This window comes from Leguminivora glycinivorella, chromosome 23 (genome assembly GCF_023078275.1).
Source record: "Leguminivora glycinivorella isolate SPB_JAAS2020 chromosome 23, LegGlyc_1.1, whole genome shotgun sequence".
NCBI classification, from domain to species: Eukaryota; Metazoa; Arthropoda; class Insecta; order Lepidoptera; family Tortricidae; genus Leguminivora; species Leguminivora glycinivorella.
In genome coordinates, this window is record NC_062993.1 from 4,802,192 (window position 1) to 4,820,846 (window position 18,655).

The 18,655-nt window shown below is 40.3% G+C and overlaps 1 protein-coding gene across 1 annotated transcript in view; it reads left to right on the top strand.

Moving 5' to 3' along the window:
• Nucleotides 1-2,280: 2,280 nt before the first annotated feature.
• The window catches only part of LOC125238465 (attractin-like protein 1), a 42,096-nt gene continuing 25,721 nt past the window's right edge, over nt 2,281-18,655 (top strand). Inside the window, exons 1-7 of the mRNA XM_048145823.1 lie at nt 2,281-2,567; nt 11,904-12,116; nt 13,514-13,680; nt 14,896-14,976; nt 15,170-15,281; nt 16,122-16,259; nt 18,170-18,313. Coding sequence (XP_048001780.1) covers nt 2,335-2,567; nt 11,904-12,116; nt 13,514-13,680; nt 14,896-14,976; nt 15,170-15,281; nt 16,122-16,259; nt 18,170-18,313 — 1,088 coding nt within the window. The 5' untranslated portion in view covers nt 2,281-2,334. The remainder of the gene's footprint in view (nt 2,568-11,903; nt 12,117-13,513; nt 13,681-14,895; nt 14,977-15,169; nt 15,282-16,121; nt 16,260-18,169; nt 18,314-18,655) is intronic.

The following is an 18,655-nucleotide window of genomic DNA, read 5'->3' on the forward strand; positions in this document are numbered from 1 at the left end:
AATAACTAGCTTTTGCCCGCGCCTTAGCTCGCGTTAGAAAGAGACAAAAAGTAGCCTATGTCACTCTCCATCCCATCAACTGTCTCCACTTAAAAAATCAAATCACGACAATTCGTCGCTCCGTTTTGCCGTGAATGACGGACATTACGGACAAACAAACAGACACACACACTTTTCTATTTATAATATTAGTATGGATAATTATTAAATAGAGGCGGCCCACGATAATGTTTTGCTGCTAACTTGCTCCTAGGTACTTTATGTACCTACTGTACAAGCTTTTTGCTGTCAAGTCTAAGCAAAGTATGGTCATAGCAGAAATAATTAAGCTAGGAACATACTACGCGGACGTCCGTCGTAAAACGACCGCGACCGCGACCGAACAGTGTGCACGGAACACCGGAACAAAACATCCAGCGAGCCCAGATTTCGAACGGACGTCCATGCGCTCAAGGCCACGTCCACGTCCGTCGACCGATAGTTTGCACGGTTATGTGTAATTTCATTGTCCAGATTCCCGTCCGCGGTCGATTTACGACGGACGTCCGCGTAGTGTGTTCCGAGCTTTAAGAACTACTTATTAGACTTATACTTTTTGTGCCTATTCCAATTTCTTGGTGGCGGGTCCCAAATAATTATTTAATCAACCAATTTTTAAAATTTAAGTAACCGTCATAGCAACCACGACACGTCCCCAAGCAAAACAAAACTTACTAGGAGTTGTCTATATTTTTAACCGCCTTCGAAATCTCAAAGGAAGCGGTTCTCAATTCGTGTGTATTTTTATTTTTTTAATTTTTTTAATGTTTGTTCCTCGATATCTCCGTAGTTACTAGACCGATTTTGAAAAATTTTTTTTTGATTGAATGTATATGCATACAGATTGGTCCCATTTTTCTCAGAACCCAGTTCTGATGATGGGATCCTGGAGAAATCGAGGAAACTCTTCAAATCTGAAAGGCATACATATGGTGATATTTGTGTTTTTAAAGGAACAGCATGCATTTATTTACGTACGGAACAGTGACATTTGGTGCAGTGGAACTCCTGATGATGGTCAGAATGGAACTCCTCAAATCTGAACGGCACACTTATAGTGACTTTGGTATTTTTATAAGAACAGCTTACACTTACGTCCAGAACAGTGACATTTGGTGCAGTGGAACTGCTGATGATGGTCAGAACAGAACTCCTCAAATCTGAACGGCACACTTATAGTGACTTTGGTATTTTTATAAGAACAGCATGCACTTACGTCCAGAACAGTGACATTTGGTGCAGTGGAACTGCTGATGAAGAGTGAGCCGCCCCTGGTTAGAGTTCCGTTTTGATAATCATTATCATCTGTAAGTACTTCAGAATCATCCAAATTTCAAAATTGGTTCAGAAATGACGGAGATATCGAATAACAAACATTAAAAAATATACAGACGAATTGATAACATAATCCAACATTTGAAAGTGTTTATCACCAATACCCCAAAGGAAGGCGGTTTCTATTTTCTTAAAAATTATTTATACTTATTTGATAAAAAATATACGTTATAATCCTGTGATTCTGTGTTATAATCAGACTGCTAGTGACATCTAAGGTAACATCCCATCCCAAAACTTATTTTGAACAGATGCTACGTAAGGCGCCATCTGTTGAGCGTGGGTTACACTTACCAATTAGTATACTGGCGCAGGGCGCACTTGCATATTTATTAAATTACATACATTGCCAGCATTTATTATAGGATTACCAGAATTTAATTATTTAACGCCATCGTTTATTTCACGTTGATTTTAATATTAAATCGTTAAGTTGATTTTAATTAGAAAAATACAGCTATAAATTGGCATCACTGAAATGTCAACTTTAGTATTGCCATTATAGAAAACTTTCTAAAGGTAGGGAAAAAGTATGATGCATTATTTGCAATTATTACTTTAATAAGAATTGTTTCATTTATCATTTACAAAATTGCAGAAAAAACGTCTAAGAATTTTGTTCCTAATGCTTTTTCAATTTCAAATTTGATTGTCGATATCAATGTAAAATAAAACAATTCGGCATAAATAAACTTAACGAATTAGGTGCTTCATACTGAAACATGGTAGTTTAAGATATTGTTTATGCATTTTAATGTTAATGTTTCATTCATTTTATATTTAGATTTTTTTTTATTTGGGAATGTGACAGCAAACTGACAGTTAAATGACAGCAACGTTGTTGGGGTAAACTAAATTTGCACATGACAACCCCATACTTAGTACCGTACGAAAACTACACGACATAGGACCCGCTTTACGTCCGCGCTAACAAAACTCGTTGAAAATGCTTACATCAAAATGGTAGAGTCGCTACAAATGTTCTTATTCCTGTTCAAATCTAAATACAGACGAAAATTCTCATGGTTCTCGCCATTCCTGTGTTCAGTGCTCATAGTGTTATTGTTTTGCAATGATGCTCTCGCTAGGTGTAGTAACCATAACTGCATAAATGGAGACTGTAAAAATGAAACCTGTGTGTGTAAAGAGGGCTGGCAAGGTCCAGAATGCCAGTACTGCGGAGGGAAAATCAAGTAAGTAGCACAAGTGTTTTGGCAATGTGAAATGCAACGGGACTGTAGTTCGATGACCCATTTTGGTGTACCAGTGGTCGGTCAAAACATGTAGATTTACAATAGAAAGCCAATGAGGGATTATCCAATTATGTTCTTTGGCTTCTCGCCTTCCTTTGAGCTTGTGAAGGCCGCGAATCAATCGACGCAGTTCTTTAGTGACGTATTATTTCTTTGATGTTTTCCTCAGTACATAAACTTGAATGTCCTGTTGGTTTTGGGTGTCGATCGCGATTTTCAGTTGATTTCGGTCACTGATTAGCGGTAAACAGACTATTGTGAAGCCAAAATGATGTCATGACTGGTCCAATTGAATACCCAGTGTGAATGTAGGATAGAAATTTGCATATTTGTGTCCTGATGGATAAATAGAGGTTAGTCTAGAAATGTCTAGATTGTATACCTGACTGGTATAATACATGGTATTAAAATAAATGTTGTTGTGAAAAACATGTTTATCTAATAACCAGTATCAATTAAAGGATTATAGTAATCAACTTATACCAGTTTGAATATAGCAAAGGATTCATTCCACCATGTAATATTGTTTTCACCACACAAACTGCTAAAATCTTACTATGTTCTTTAAAAACAGATAGCAAAATTGCATTCTATCCATAAGAGTGCAAAGATTTGACTTGATTGCAGGATTGATTGCGGGATTGCAGATTTTATATAGAATAATTATTTTGAATCATAAATATTGAACAAATAACTATTACAACCTGATAAATTTATACAGAACTCTTCTAATATATTGCTAATTGTTGTGTATCAAAAATGGCTAAGATACATGCAAAAAAAAATACAGTAGGTATGCAAATGAAGAGTAATTATTACAATAATATTTAGATCTCCATCAAACATTGTTATACTATTATTATAAGATGTATCACTGTCAGTGATATTCCACGCATACACTTAAGTATTCTAAATATTTCAAGTTTTTTAAGTATTCTATACATTCTACACAATGTCTCAAGTCGAAGGTCTTCGACCAGTGTGTCCTACCTGTAATGACCTACGGTGCCGAGACGTGGGCACTAGAGGTGTGCGCCGACCGGCGTGGCGTACGCCGCCGGTCATTTTTGCCACGCCGACGCCGCCGATCATTTCACCGGCGTGAAATCGGCGTGAGATCGACGTGAAAATAATTCCTAATTTTTGCCTTGTTCTGTGTTATTCATTCTGTAGACGTGTGTGCCGATTAAAAATTGATCAGCAACGGCGTTTGCCAAAAATCGGCGGTGGCGGCGTGTTTCCGGCGTGAATTTGTCGTGACCTTGAATTAAGTCCCAGGTCATTGTTTTCCGATTTTGAATTTGGAATTTTCTTTTATATGACAGTTCAAAACTCTAATTTAATTTGTACCTACTTGTACAAGTACTAAAGTGATCCTTATATAAAAATCATACGTATACTTTGATATAAACAGGGAGTTAAATAACACATGTAAATGAACACGGGATAGGAAAAAACACTGATTACCCTAATAATTATCCGTTGATAGCACAAATATTTTTTGTCATTGTTGGCTTCCATTAAATAATTTATTTTCTAAATTACTATGACTCTGTAAGGCACTCTTTCTTTATGACGACCTTTAGAAGCTGGTAAAGAGGCCTTAACATTGGTGGAGCACTGCAACCCAATGAGTTTCAAGACCTCACAGTCCAAAAAATCTTGAACTTCCTGTATTCAACGGGCATGAGAAGGTTATTTAATCACAAAGAGCTGTCACGATCACTGCTGGTCGGCGTGACGCGGAAAGGCCCAAAATAGTCCCCAGTAATAACCGGAGGAACACACATCATAAGCACAACCACAGGAATTCCATTGTGCCCGGTCAATTGATGACTGTCGACAAAAAAAAGAGCTTTACACACAACTATGGAAACGGATATCCAGCATATAGCTCTCGGCATACAAATTTAAGTTGGATGCAGATAGTTGATCCAGAAAACTGGTTTTGGTTTTTGCGTCGTGCACTGATTAATTTTACATGTGTTAATGCGATAGATACCCGGATCGGTAGTCCAAAGTACCAACGAATGTTTACCATGCTACCGCAGCCAGGCCGGCCGGGAAAGACAAAAAAAGAGATAAAAGGACGACCTCGATGCATTTTTATAATGACTGGCGGGAGCGGACAGCAAACTGTAATGAGTATATAAGGATAAAAACCGGCCAAGAGCGTGTCAGGCCACGCTCAGTGTAGGGTTCCGTAGTTTTCCGCATTTTTCTCAAAAACTACTGAACCTATCAAGTTCAAAATAATTTTCCTAGAAAGTTTTTATAAATTTCTACTATTGTGATTTTTTTCATATTTTTTGAACATAGGGTTCAAAAGTTAGAGGGGGACGCACTTTTTTTTCCTTTAGAAGCGATTATTTCCGAAACTATTCATATTATCAAAAAACGATCTTAGGAAACCCTTATTCATTTTTAAATACCTATCCAACAATATATCACACGTTGGGGTTAGAATGAAAAAAAATATCAGCTCCCACTTTACATGTAGGGGGGGTACCCTAATAAAACATTTTTTTCCATTTTTTATTTTTGCACTTTGTTGGCGTGATTGATATACATATTGGTACCAAATTTCAGCTTTCTAGTGCTTACGGTTACTGAGATTATCCGCGGACGGACGGACGGACGGACGGACAGACAGACATGGCGAAACTATAAGGGTTCCTAGTTGACTACGGAACCCTAAAAAGGACAGGCCTTTCCCCAGCAGTGGGCCACATATTAGGCACATAAAAAAACAGGATATCTACCATTAAATGGAGGTTGGTACTTGCCGGTAGTTGTAACCACACAGAATTATAATGAAAAACTTCAATTCGTGCAAAACCAGATCAGCAACGAAATTAAGATCGCGCAAAGTGAAGCCAAACTGAGTAGTATACCTCTATGAGCACCTAGGACGCAAAAAAACCATCCACCATCCAAACTATAGTTCTACACACAGTGGCTATAAGCAGTTTGCCGACGTGATGGGCACATAGGTATTTTTCGAGGAGCCCTGAGATGGCTGAGATCTTGAATAATACATGGTACTCATCCAGATGGAAAAATAGCTGAAGATCCAACTGGAGAGTCTTGGCTCTCCAGATCTGGTATTTTCGTAGGCGCTGTAACCATTTGGTTATAGTCAAGACGTAAGCCAGAACAAAATCGCACACAAATCTCCCCGTATGCGGGCATCAGTTTTTCGCATGCCATTAAGAACTTTATACTGAAGTCCCTCATCTTTCTTACTGCTGAATAACAAATATTTTATTTATAGTAAAGGTTATTGAGAAATTTTAATAAATATTGAATAAAATAGTCCAAAAATATATCCAAATAGTGCAAATACAAATACCAAGTTTGAGCAGTTTAGTAACCACCAAGGTCACGCCGTTTAATAATCGGCAAAATGCCCGGAGGCGGCGACAGTTCATATCAACTTAGTGACAAATTTCAAGTCAAAAACGAAATAATTTGCTATAAATATTGCTAAAATCTTCATTATAACATTAAATTGTGTCACAGGACTCATGATAAAAAGTTTATACGAGTATATGTACTTTGTAATGCCGGTCATAGAAGTGCCGTTTTTTTTAAAATATAACATGTTTTTAATCATTACGCCGATCACGCCGATTACGCCGACGCCGCCGGCCATTTTTGGCCCGGACGCCGCCGCCGACGATTTAGCCATCGGCGCACACCTCTAGTGGGCACTCACGGCTGGATTGGTCCACAAATTCAAAGTCGCTCAACGAGCTATGGAGAGGGCTATGCTCGGGGTATCTCTGAGGGATCACATCAGAAATGATGTGATCCGTCACAGAACCAAAGTTACCGACATAGCTCACCGGATTAGCAAATTGAAGTGGCAGTGGGCTGGTCACGTTAGTCGCAGGACAGACGGTCGGTGGAGCCGAAAGGTTCTTGAGTGGAGACCGCGACTCGGTAAACGTGGTGTAGGACGCCCTGTGACAAGATGGAGTGACGACATCCGCAAGTTGGCTGGTGCTGGCTGGATGAGATTAGCTGAAGATCGGGAGCAGTGGCGTGCATTAGAAGAGGCCATAGCCAGCAGCCTGGACATAGCCAGCAGTGGACGAGGATAGGCTGATAATGATGATACATTTCCTAAATATTTCATACAATATCTTAATGAATCTACAGTTGTACTCTCATTATTTTATCGCTAGTGCTACAACATGTTTCGGGCCAATTTTAGAGGCCCCTCTTCAGGCATATAAGAGTTCTCGCGGCAGCAAAACTCTGCACTCAAACATGTCACAGCAGTAGCAATATAATAACATGAGTACAACCGTAGATTCATTCATTATTTTAATATGTCTCACGAGTTTATTGTCTATAACAATATACTAAAGTAATGTGTGTTTGATAGTTGGACATACTGGGTGATGGGATTGAATGAGGGACAATGAGGGGAGGCTTTTGCCCAGTGAGTACTTAGTCTCAGTGAGTGAACTAAACTTAGTCAGGGGCGGCTCACTCCGCGATTCTATAGCCGCACTACAAGTACATGCTGGCGGCCGCGAGTTCGCGGCCTACTCAGGGGTGGCGCGCGTGCTTACGGAACGAACGTTCGCAGTTTCTATTGTTACTTTATGTCGTGAGGTTTTTTTCTAGGTTCGTAAGCGATTTCTAATAAAATGAATACCATAACACATTCTTACACAGATCTACTATTGCTTAAGTCCCACCCACGGAAAAGTCGAATAAGGCTTGTAATGTTGGAACTTAAACAAAAATATATAAATATTGTTTATATAGACTAGTCACACTTGTTAGTAGTATAGATATTTTGTACACCATGTATATTTTAAATGTACCTATTACCTTGTGTGATGAATAAATGATTATCTATCTATCTATCTATAGACAGACAGTACCCAAGATTTGAATATAATAGTATAAAATTTTATCTAAGTATTAATTCGTTTTAATCCATAGGCAACCCTATAGCCGGTCGCCGCGCACGTGCGGCTCGTTTATTTGTAAGAATTTTGTAGGCATTTAAAAAGGCGGCGACATTTCGTGAACATCAAATAAATAAATAAATAAATATTGGGGACACCTTACACAGATCAACTTAGCCCCAAACTAAGCAAAGCTTGTACTATGGGTACTAAGCGACGATATCTTATACTTTTAAACGAGCAATTCTTGTATATTTATTTATTTATTTATTTATTTATTTATATATATATTTATTTACACTGACGATCTCGGAAACCGCTCTAACGATTTCGCAGAAATTTGTTATGTGGGGGTTTTTGGGGGTGAAAAATCGGTCTAACTTATCCTTAGGTCCCGGAAAACGCGAATTTTCGAGTTTTCATGCGTTTTTCTTCGCGCGCCATCTCGTGTACAGTAGTTGTACTGTTAAGACAGAATTCTTTCGGTCGATGTAAGTACTATTTATTGCAAACACTAGATGGCGACACAGGTCAAGGCTAAAACGAATAGAAAATACACTATTTGAGTTTTTGTGGCGAAATGCGCGCCATCTCGTGTGGAGTAGTTGTGTTGTTAAGGCTGCGAATTCTTTCGCTCGATGTTAGGTACTATTCATTTTTGAACTAGATGGCGACACATGTCAAGGATACGACAGAACCGAGCGAAGCTCGGTTGCCCAGATATTACCTACTTAAATAGATAAATACATACTTACATACATAGAAAACACCCATGACTCAGGAACAGATATCCATGCTCATCACACAAATAAATGCCCTTACCGGGATTCGAACCCAGGACCGTGGCTTAGCAGGCTGGGTCACTACCGACTGAGCCAGACCGGTCGTCAAAACAAATAAAAAGCAGTGATATTCTGTGACTTAGTCTCAAAATTGGCAATTGAGGTGACGGAGTGGCCTAAGGGTATATAGGCAAGGGTATTATGGAATAATACTGAGTACCTGACTCTCAGTTCATGATTATCGTTACAGACTGCATACTCGTAAGTGAATATCTGTTGGTTTTAACGAATATTGCGTTTTAATGTTATTTCTAAAACATCTGTTTCATGGCATTGTCACAGTATAAGGATATATCAGTAGTTAATCTCCGGCAGCGGCGGCGCGGTCGTTACTACTGCGCAAGGTCACGCAGGGTTGTACATGTACAACGTTACTATAATCGACTTCGTACAATGTAAGTTGTTGTAAATCTAATAGGTACTATTAACTGTAAGTAGGTTTTAGTATAACAATACCACGTCATGACACCACATTAGTCAGTATTGAAGACACAAAAAATCATTATAAATATATTACTCTCATACGCGCAATAGTAGATTGTGTAACAATAATTGCAAAAGCGTTAATTTAAGTGTTCATTTTATATGTTTTCTCTAGAATACACCCAATCCATCACAATAAAAAAAAGATTCGTTTGAACTAGAAACGTAGGTACCTACTGTCCTACTCGTATTAGTAACTGTGTATGGCGCTATGCTAGTACCAACGCTCTTTCTACCTTTTTATCTAATAAAGATTCAAGTACGTATTTGTTTCTTAAATACTGACGAAATCATATTTACATAAAATGTTTGAATAGATGTTTGCACAATATTTAAGTAGGTACCAAACTTTCGAGCTAGATAGATCGCAGCATCTACCTAAATGTCGTTACAGATAAATCCTTATTGATTTTAATGTGTCATTCTAGCTTTAAATCTCACTTTTACGCCATTTACGTAAGCAATAATGTACCTAACACTGCAAATATATAACAACCACTTACTTTTCTGGGTGTCTAGGAATTCTAAAGAATGACATTTCCGCATTTTGAGAACTTTCCATACACCCATAAACACTACAGTAACGAAAATATGTCTTCGGTGCTGACGTCATTTTCTCCCGAACTCAACACGTCAACACAGCGCGCAAACGCGGCCCCGACTGTCCAGCCCAATAATCACCAGTTTCGCATGTTTTCGCCGCATGCGAGGGGAGGGAGGGGGACACACCGCGCGGCGTGAAGTTTGTAAGAAGAGTTATTACTGGTTTTATACTGTGGCATTGTCTTTGAGTTCTTATGTAATTTAAAGTAAAAAGAGCTTAAGTCTCGCATATTGCTAAATATGTATGATGTTTTGGTATTGCAACATAACATTTTATCAACTATCATGTCTTTTGTGGACATCATGTCTTGTGTGGTGTATCATGTGTGTGTGTGGTTAATTTTGTTACTTAAAGCTTAGGCATTAGGAATGAAAGTAGGATGTTAATGACATTTGTTTATCTTTAGTATGTTAGTATGCTAAAAAGTGCAATAGGCTAGTTTCCTATAGTTAAAATAAAATATGTTAAGCAGTGCACGAAATAAAGCACCACATAATTAGAAGAAAAATATGGACAGTTGTTGTTGTAGTCCTAAGGCACCCCAGAGGTGCAAAGGGCCTTCACGAGCTCGCGCCGCGCCTCATATCTTCAGCGACCCTTGTGGCCTCACTCCAGCTCAACCCAGCCGCCCGTAGCTCATTTTCGACGGACCGCTTCCATGAGTGGACAGGGCGTCCGGGGCCACGGCTTGCATTCTGCAGTTTCCAGTCTCGAGCAATGCTCGCGTTATTTCTTTCCCCTCTCCGAAGAGTGTGTCCAATCCATCTCCATTTTCGGACAGTAGTTATGTTTAAACATAATTTCTGTTTAATAAGTCAATGAGAAATATATATAGTAAATGAATTGACCGTGACATCACTCCTCAGTATTTCATAGTAATTCCATATTTAGCAAATTGTTTTGACAGTTCTTAAAAAGAAGCTGATTTGACTAATAGGAAACCAGCCTATTCTAATAGATAAACCTAATAAGTATATAATAGTTTACTTCCTTGATAATAAGAGATGGAATTTTATAAATAATTGCATTACTGCTGAAGGTTGGTAACACGCAACCTTGGGTCCTTCTTTGTTGGATCCTCATGGCTGAGGGATGTGATGACTGTAGACACTTCACCAGTTCTCTGCACGCTGCCCGATCCTGTGCCTGGTGCCTGATGGCCTGAAATGTGGTCTGTGTCACAGACAATAGTATATGTATATGCCTGAGTGGACGCTCGGTCTGCCAAGCATGCAGCGGGGTAGGCTCACCCGTGTGTATGCAGCGTTGACAGAACTCTTGTATGAGCTTGTTTGACTTATGTTGTTATGTTCTTGTATGAATATGAGTCCAAAATCCAAAAAATAAAGAGTTTATCCATAAGAGAAAAAACAAAGCTACAAGATGCACTAACTCAAGCCCTTATTTATTGCCCTTAATTAAAATGGCGTTGGGCAGGACATATTGCAACGTATGGAGACAATAGATGGACAATATTGGCAACGAAATGGAGAGGCCCTGTTGGCAAAAGGAAATCGGGAAAGCCATATAGACGATATAAAGGAAACGGCAGGAAAAGACTGGCTAAACAAAGCCCAAGATAGAAAAAAATGGAAAGAGTTGGAGGAGGCCTACACTCTAATAGGGGTCCAAATCAAATGAATTAGTATTAATGCTACACTAGTATAAACGTAAAAATTAACACTAACAACTAGCTATAAGAAACTACTAACCAATACATAAATACTTTAAATCTAAGATTTGGAATAAAAGGCTTTTTTTTTTTAATGAATATGAGTGTGCCCTCCCCAATGTGTGTCGTCCATGCATCCATTTCTTCTTAGGCCCTACAAGGCTATGAACATGCACTGTAAAGTCAGGGTCTTTGTACCAAATTAGCAAAATAAATTTAATGATAATGGCAATTTAATACCCTACAGACCTTCAACTGAGTGAACTTACTTAATTGCTTGATTGAATTGATGGCACCAATTAGTATGATTAATTTGTATTTGGCTCTAGAGATTCTGCATTTAAAAAGCTTATAGTGACTATAGATCATAGCTGGGCACCGTTAATCAAATAGTTAACTTCGATAATCGCTAATCCGTTACTGCCCACCCGCTCTCGGTTACCTCACAGTTACCGCCTGTCAAAAGAACAGTCGACCTTTCTTATCTCACTCATCCAAGCATGGTACGCGTTCACCTACACGAGCATAGACAGTGTGCGTAGGAACGCGCGTCTTTCATATATTATTTGATCGCCATTGTCTGAGGTGTGTCATCATATAGTGGTACTATATTATTTATTATTATTATTTGTTAGCCTGTTGTGTCCCACTGCTGGACAAAGGCCTCCCTCTCTTTCTTCCACGCGTCTCGGTTTAAGGGAGTGTTTGGCCAATCTTTGGTATAACTTTTCGAAATTTCTTTTCCAGTCTCACAGACACGTTCGGTGTCATAACGGACGGGCCGGGCAACTACAGCGTCAGCACGCAATGCACGTGGCTAGTGGCGCCCCCGCGGCTGGGCCCGGCGCCGCCCGCGGTCCGCATCCGTTTGGAAGCGTTCGCCACGGAGTGTGGGTGGGACCATCTCTACGTGTACGACGGGGACAGCGTGCGTGCGCAGCGCCTGCTCGCCATCTTCAGGTCGGTGCTGATAGGTGGCGCTCTGTTATAAATAGGCTTGGGACTTTTGGATGCTCGCTATGGTTCTGTCATCCGCAGAGTCGCCATTATGTTAAAAAAATTTTTTCGAAGTCAAAGTCAAAGCCTGGAAATAAAATATGTAACAACAATATCTCTATCCAATCCAAACAACAAGCTATATTCACCACAGTTTTTTTGATGGGATACACTTTTAATATATATTTTTTAGCAATAAATATTTTTTTTCCGGCTTAGAAATGAACATCACATAAAGAGCAAAATATACTAGACTTTTCTTTATCATATTTTAATTCCTGATACGGCTCTAACCAGGATTTAATTTCGCAAGTCGTAAAATTATTCATTTTAAAATTTTGTTACAAATTGCGTAAACGATATTTCATCTGAACTGACAACTTATTACTCAAGTGTTTTTATTTGAAATAGATGTCAGGCGTCTGTCAAACAAAACACAAGTATCAAAGAGGATGCATAGTAAAGTAAATCGTAGGTAGTATATACGTATATTATAGTATATATTATGCATATCGCGTCAACTGTGAACTTCGACACGTGTGTGTAATAGATTTGTGATAAAATTAATTGCATATTGTTATAGGTATACGTATAGATCATGACATCTAACATGTTTTATTTCCAGGCTTTGACTTTGACTTCGAAAAAATTTTTTTAACATAATGGCGACTCTGCGGATGCCAGAACCATAGCGAGCATCCAAAAGTCCCAAGCCTAGTTATAAAAAAAAAGACGAAAGTCTACTAGATGGTGCTGCTCCTTGCTGAATAATATAGGACCAGTGTATTCTGTAGCAGCTTTTGTTAAGCTACCACGATGTGCTGGAACAATCTTCCGCCACCAATTTCACAAAGTACCTCATGGCCCAACAAATATTTATTTTCAGGGGCAGGGTATAACGTATATGCGTTCCAAGGCAGGTTGTCAAATTTATGAAAAGCCAACCGCTGAAAAAAAGTCATCAGTTAAGGCTTCTCAAATAGTCACAACTGCAACATTTTTACATAGTATCTCAAGTATTCATCTTTTTGTGTAAGTAACTTGAAAAGCCGCAATTACTCCTCTATTGAGCCAATGTGTGCCGATTTCTGAATTCTGATGTTACCATGGGGTAAATGAAGCAATGCTATGAAACAAAGACCTGTCATAATTTATAGGTGTTTCAAAACAATTCTCAAAACATTTTATGTTTGTTTGCTGGAACATGTCTTCCGCGACCACGGCTAGTGCAACCTGGCCAAAAAATTGACAAAAAGGTGTTTAAAAAATGTTATTTTATCGCGTTCGACCAGTGTGACGTGTGTGACTTTAAAAATGTGTACAAAACGCGACAATTTAAATATATTTTTGTTCTGTTTCAGTGGTGTAATGGAGCCGGGCGAATCCGGCTGGACACGGCAAGTGATCGCTCGCTCCGGCAGCGCGTTACTTCATTTCTTCTCCGATGATGCGTTCGCTATGGAGGGCTTTAATGTCACTTATGCTGCGTATTCCTGCCCGTCTGATAACCATAGGACTAATTGTAGCAGTAAGTATCTCTATGTCTTACTTTTTAACTGGCAGTTTAAGCCAAAGCTCCAACAACTGCCCTCGCTTTATTTTGTGACAGCTTTCGTTACGCTGCCACGAAGTGCTGGAATAGTCTTCCTCCACCTTCGGTCTAATAAGCGATGGGCCGGTTAACTACAACGTCAGTAGTTACACTATTATACGGGAATTCTCACAGACAGCTAAGCTACCATTGAAAACATCCAGGGTCGCCATGCAAGGTAACATAACACCGTCAGTAGTAACACTATTATACGGGAATTCTCACAGACAGCTAAGCTACCATTGAAAACATCCAGGGTCGCCATGCAAGGTAACATAACAACGTTTGGATTTGCAAACGAACCGATTAATTTCTTCGAGCTTTTGCTACGCCGCTACGAAGTGCTGGAATAATCTTCCGCCACGGGAAGGGCCGGGCAACTTTTGCATAGACAGCAGCAAACTATCGTCAAAAACACTCAGAAGTCAGAACATAGGAGCACTCTAGACCGAAGGTAGCTTTTTACAAACATTTCTACTCAGAGTGGCATCTTTTCATTGATAACTGGTTGGAAGTGTACTTTTCTTCTCCGATGACGCGTTCGCTATGAAGGGCTTCAACGTCACTTACGCTGCTTACTGCTTACTCCTGCCCGTCTGATGACCATAGGACTAATTGTAGCAGTATCTTTATGTATTACTTTTTAACTGGAAGTTTAAGCCAAAGGTCCGACAACCGCCATCGCTTTATTTTGTGACAGCTTTCGTTACACTGCCATGAAGTGCTGGAATAGTCTTCCTCCACCTTCGGTCTAATAAGCAAATAGCGATGGGCTGGCCAACTACAGCGTCAGTTGGTACACTATATATGAGGTTCTTGAGGAAGGTCATCCTAAGATTTGGCGTAGGCACTAGTTTTTTACGAAAGCGACAGCCATCTGACCTTCCAACCCGAAGGGTAACTAGGCCTTATTGGAATTAGTCCGGTTTCCTCACGATGTTTTCCTTTACCGAAAAGCGACTGGCAAATATCAAATGAGATTTCGCACTTAAGTTCAGAAAAACTCATTGGTACGAGCCGGGTTCGAACCCGCAACCTCAGAATCGAAAGTCGCACGCTCTTACCGCTAGGCCACCAGCGCTTGTAAAGGTACAGTACAACCAATGTTTACTTTACAAGTAAATATGATTTAATTACTCTTTTTTTTTTCAGACCATGGCGAATGCGACGAAGGCACATGTCGGTGCAATCCCGGGTGGATTGGTGTGGCCTGCGACCAACCGATCTGTCCAGGTAATTCACTAACCGCAAAGAGAATATAAAAATGTGTGTTTTGTTCCTTTCTGACATGTTGAATTATGTACTCGTGAGAAAGGGACAAAACACTTAAATAACCAGCTCAGTCGTTTTTTTTATGACTAAGGGGCTTTATGTTATCATCGAGTCTAGTTACTTGAATCATAGATAAAATATTGTTTTGTTTCAGATAACTGCAACGAAGCATACGGCGGAGGCACTTGCACCCCCAAAGGATGTGTTTGCACCCCCCAACGTTCTGGAGCAGACTGCAGTAGAGATGTTTCTACTGCCGGTTGGAGGTAAGATGAGATATGTAAGAAACTTGAGGTGGGTAAGAAGGTAAGACATTTTAGACACTTGCACCCTCAAAGGATGCGTTTGTACCCCTCGACGCTCTGAGGACTGCAGTATATCTCTGTATCCGTTTCGCCCTGTAATTTGGCAGCGATCTATTCGCCGGGTTAGCTAGTAAACCAGTTATGTAGTTAAGTATTAGATTTAAGTTTATTGGTTGGGGACTGAAAATCAATGGTCTCGCTGAGTCTCATCCATTTTACTGCACACCCATCTGTAATTTTACTTACTAAGTTTTTATAAGTTACATTTCCATTTCGTGCTGTGTTGGTAAATAAATATCTTTTTTTTTATTTTTTTTTATGCCCCTAAAACGCAAGAAGGAACTTGCATCCCCATGAAATGCTTTGCACTTCTGAGCAACATTCCGGGGCGGAAGCCAGTTTGCAGTCTTACTGTACAAGTTTGATGAAAAGTCATCATCCTCCTTGCGTTATCTCGGCATTTGCCGCGGATCATGGGAGTCTGGGTTCCGCTCTAACAACTAATCCCAAGATTTGGCGTAGGCACTAGTTTTGCGAAAGCGACTGCCATCTGACCTTCCAACCCAAAGGGTAACTATAGGCCTTATTGGAATTAGTCCAGTTTCATCACGATGTTTTCCTTCACCGAAAAGCGACTGGCAAATATCAAATGACATTTCGCACATAAGTTCCGAAAAACTCATTGGTACGAGCCGGGGTTCGAACCCGCGACCTCCGGATTGAAAGTCGCACGCTCTCACCGCTAGGTTACCAGCGCTTCCTAACAAGTGATGAAAACTAATGAAATATTATTATTTTCAGGTGGCTTTGGAAAGAACCAGGCGAGGGGGTGGACGAGGAGGGCGCGCCGGCGGTGGCGGGCCACGTGCTGCTGCAGAGAGGGGGGGAGCTACTGAGGGTGGGGGGGGAGAGCTTCGGGCAGGCTGACTTCCTTTATAGGTGAGTTTTAAACCAAAGACAGTGCTATGTAACACTGATTTAAACTTTCACGATTTTTACACATATTTAAAAATTGCAAACGTCTGCTCCGAGACCACGGGGACAATGCCGTCCTTGAAACGTCGGAGGTTAGTGTTTAAAACATAGTAAATACGCGATTAAGTCCCGTTTGCAATTTTTAAAGACAGTGCTATACACATAAGTACTGATAAAGACTGTATCGTTAAGTATGAGGACAACTTTGAGTAGCCGTATTTATTTGCTATTATATTTTTTTCTTAAAACAAGACATAGGCTTAATAAGGCACATAATAAGGTTCACATTTTGTCCTAGAAACTCGACGTAAAGCAAGTGGTTTAGACAGTATTGACTTAATCCTCCCGAGTAACAATTACGATTCCGGACAAATGCTACTAGAAAATTCACAAAGTGCGTAAAAAACGATACGATTGCGAAAAAAAATTGTACTGTGTGAACCTCAACGACATATGATCCACAAAGCAAAATATCTGGACATAGTCTAGCCATAGTTATTTTTAAGAAATAAAGTTCAGGATCTGTGTATGGCGGCCATTTAGAGAACGTGGCATGGTGCTTCCTCTAACTCCGACTTTGATGTCGAATTTAACTATCATACACTGTTTATATCGATTTGGTTTAGGCACTGTTCAAACACCGTGAATGTCAATTAGACTTTGGCCTATGGCTAATTTTTTTATCTGTTTCTCTCATCCTGCTTGCATCAAAAATTTACGACAATCCGGAACGTTGCTCAAAATAGCGTTTTTTTTAATTATATAAATTCACCGCATTTATTCTGCAAGTACCCAATTGAAAAACCATGAAGAGGACTCTTAAAGAATATATTTTGGCAGCATATTAACCTTTGTTTGTTGAAATCGTGCAAACAGTCATTGAAATATTCTCAAATTAAGCCAGATAGGGGTTGTCCGAAATTTATTTGCTAGACCTTAATGAAAGTACCATAAAGTCTCTAAAATAAAATAAAAATTAGACTTTCTTATATCAAATAGTGCTTACCAATACCTTCAGATCATACTCTCGGAACATAATAATATAAAATTATGCACATGTCAACATTTAGACGAGGTTTGTTTTGTCCTTATACTTATCGATACAGTCCTTATCCCTATTCTCACCAAGCTGTGGTATAGGAGAAAAGGAGAGAATGAGGAACTGAAAATGAACACGTTCGACACCATGAAACCGCCTGGTGGGAACTCGTGAACCTTGGTCATATGCCGGAGAACCCGCCGTTCGGGTTCTCGACATCTTCTTCTTCGTCGAAACCTCATGACTGAGGGTCGTGACCACCATAAGTCGCTGTACGTTGCAGTGTTCTCCACTCAGGCCGATCTTTTGCCTTCCTAAAGGATCCCTGGAGCCCAACGCGTGTGACCTTCATTATTGTGCTGAACCAGCGCGTGGTAATCCGGCTCTTTTACGATGACCCTCCACTGGTCCGACGATCAACGCCTTCTCACGGCTGTCACGACCCGGCCACGACATTGGTCTAAGCGCGGCAGCGGCGAGCGGCAGCCATACGTGCGAATGAAAAGTCCCATCGCTGTGTCTCGCTTCAATGTATGACCGCCGCTCGCCGCTGTCGCGCTTAGACCAATGTCGTGGCTGAGCCGTCAGGATCTCGTCTGGCCAAATGGCCAAAGAAGCCTATAATACGCACAGTTCTCGACATACAGACGGGCGGTTATGAATTACGACCGGTTTCTGACGTAGTTCGCCATTTTTGTCTGTGTAGTGGATGTGTTAATTTTTGAATTCCTGGCTTTGCGCCAGCTGTAGCACGGTTGGCGAAGTTGGCGTTTTATCATATCGCGACATGCATCGCTTTCGCACTTATTAAAATGTGTGGTTTTCATAATTTCAGATATAAAGTAGCGGAGAACAAATGGGAGGCCATAGTGACGATAGGTCCCGCGCCGGCGCCGCGGTTCGCGCACTCGGCCGTGTTGTTCGACGACGAGCTCATCGTGTACGGGGGTGTGGTCGCCTCCGCCGACACCGAGAGAGGGTGAGTTGTGTATAAGCATACATGCTGTCACTTTATACTAAAGAGGATCGAGTATTATAGAGTTACTGTCGAAGTGTGTAAGCACAGTGCATAGACTGCCATCTCTCGGCACAGGCTTAAAACTTTTAAACCTTTTGACAATTTGGCCCATATTCTTAGCTTGATATGTACGTATTAAAATGTCAAATATTAATATTGGCGCCATTTAGCCGAGCGTCCCCCAAAGGTGTAACGCCATCTAGGCCAGTTCTTTTTCTTTATGGTTCTCATCATTATCCTCCTTGGGTTATCCTGGCATTTGCCACGACTCATGGGAGCCTGGGGTCCGCTTTGACTACTAAT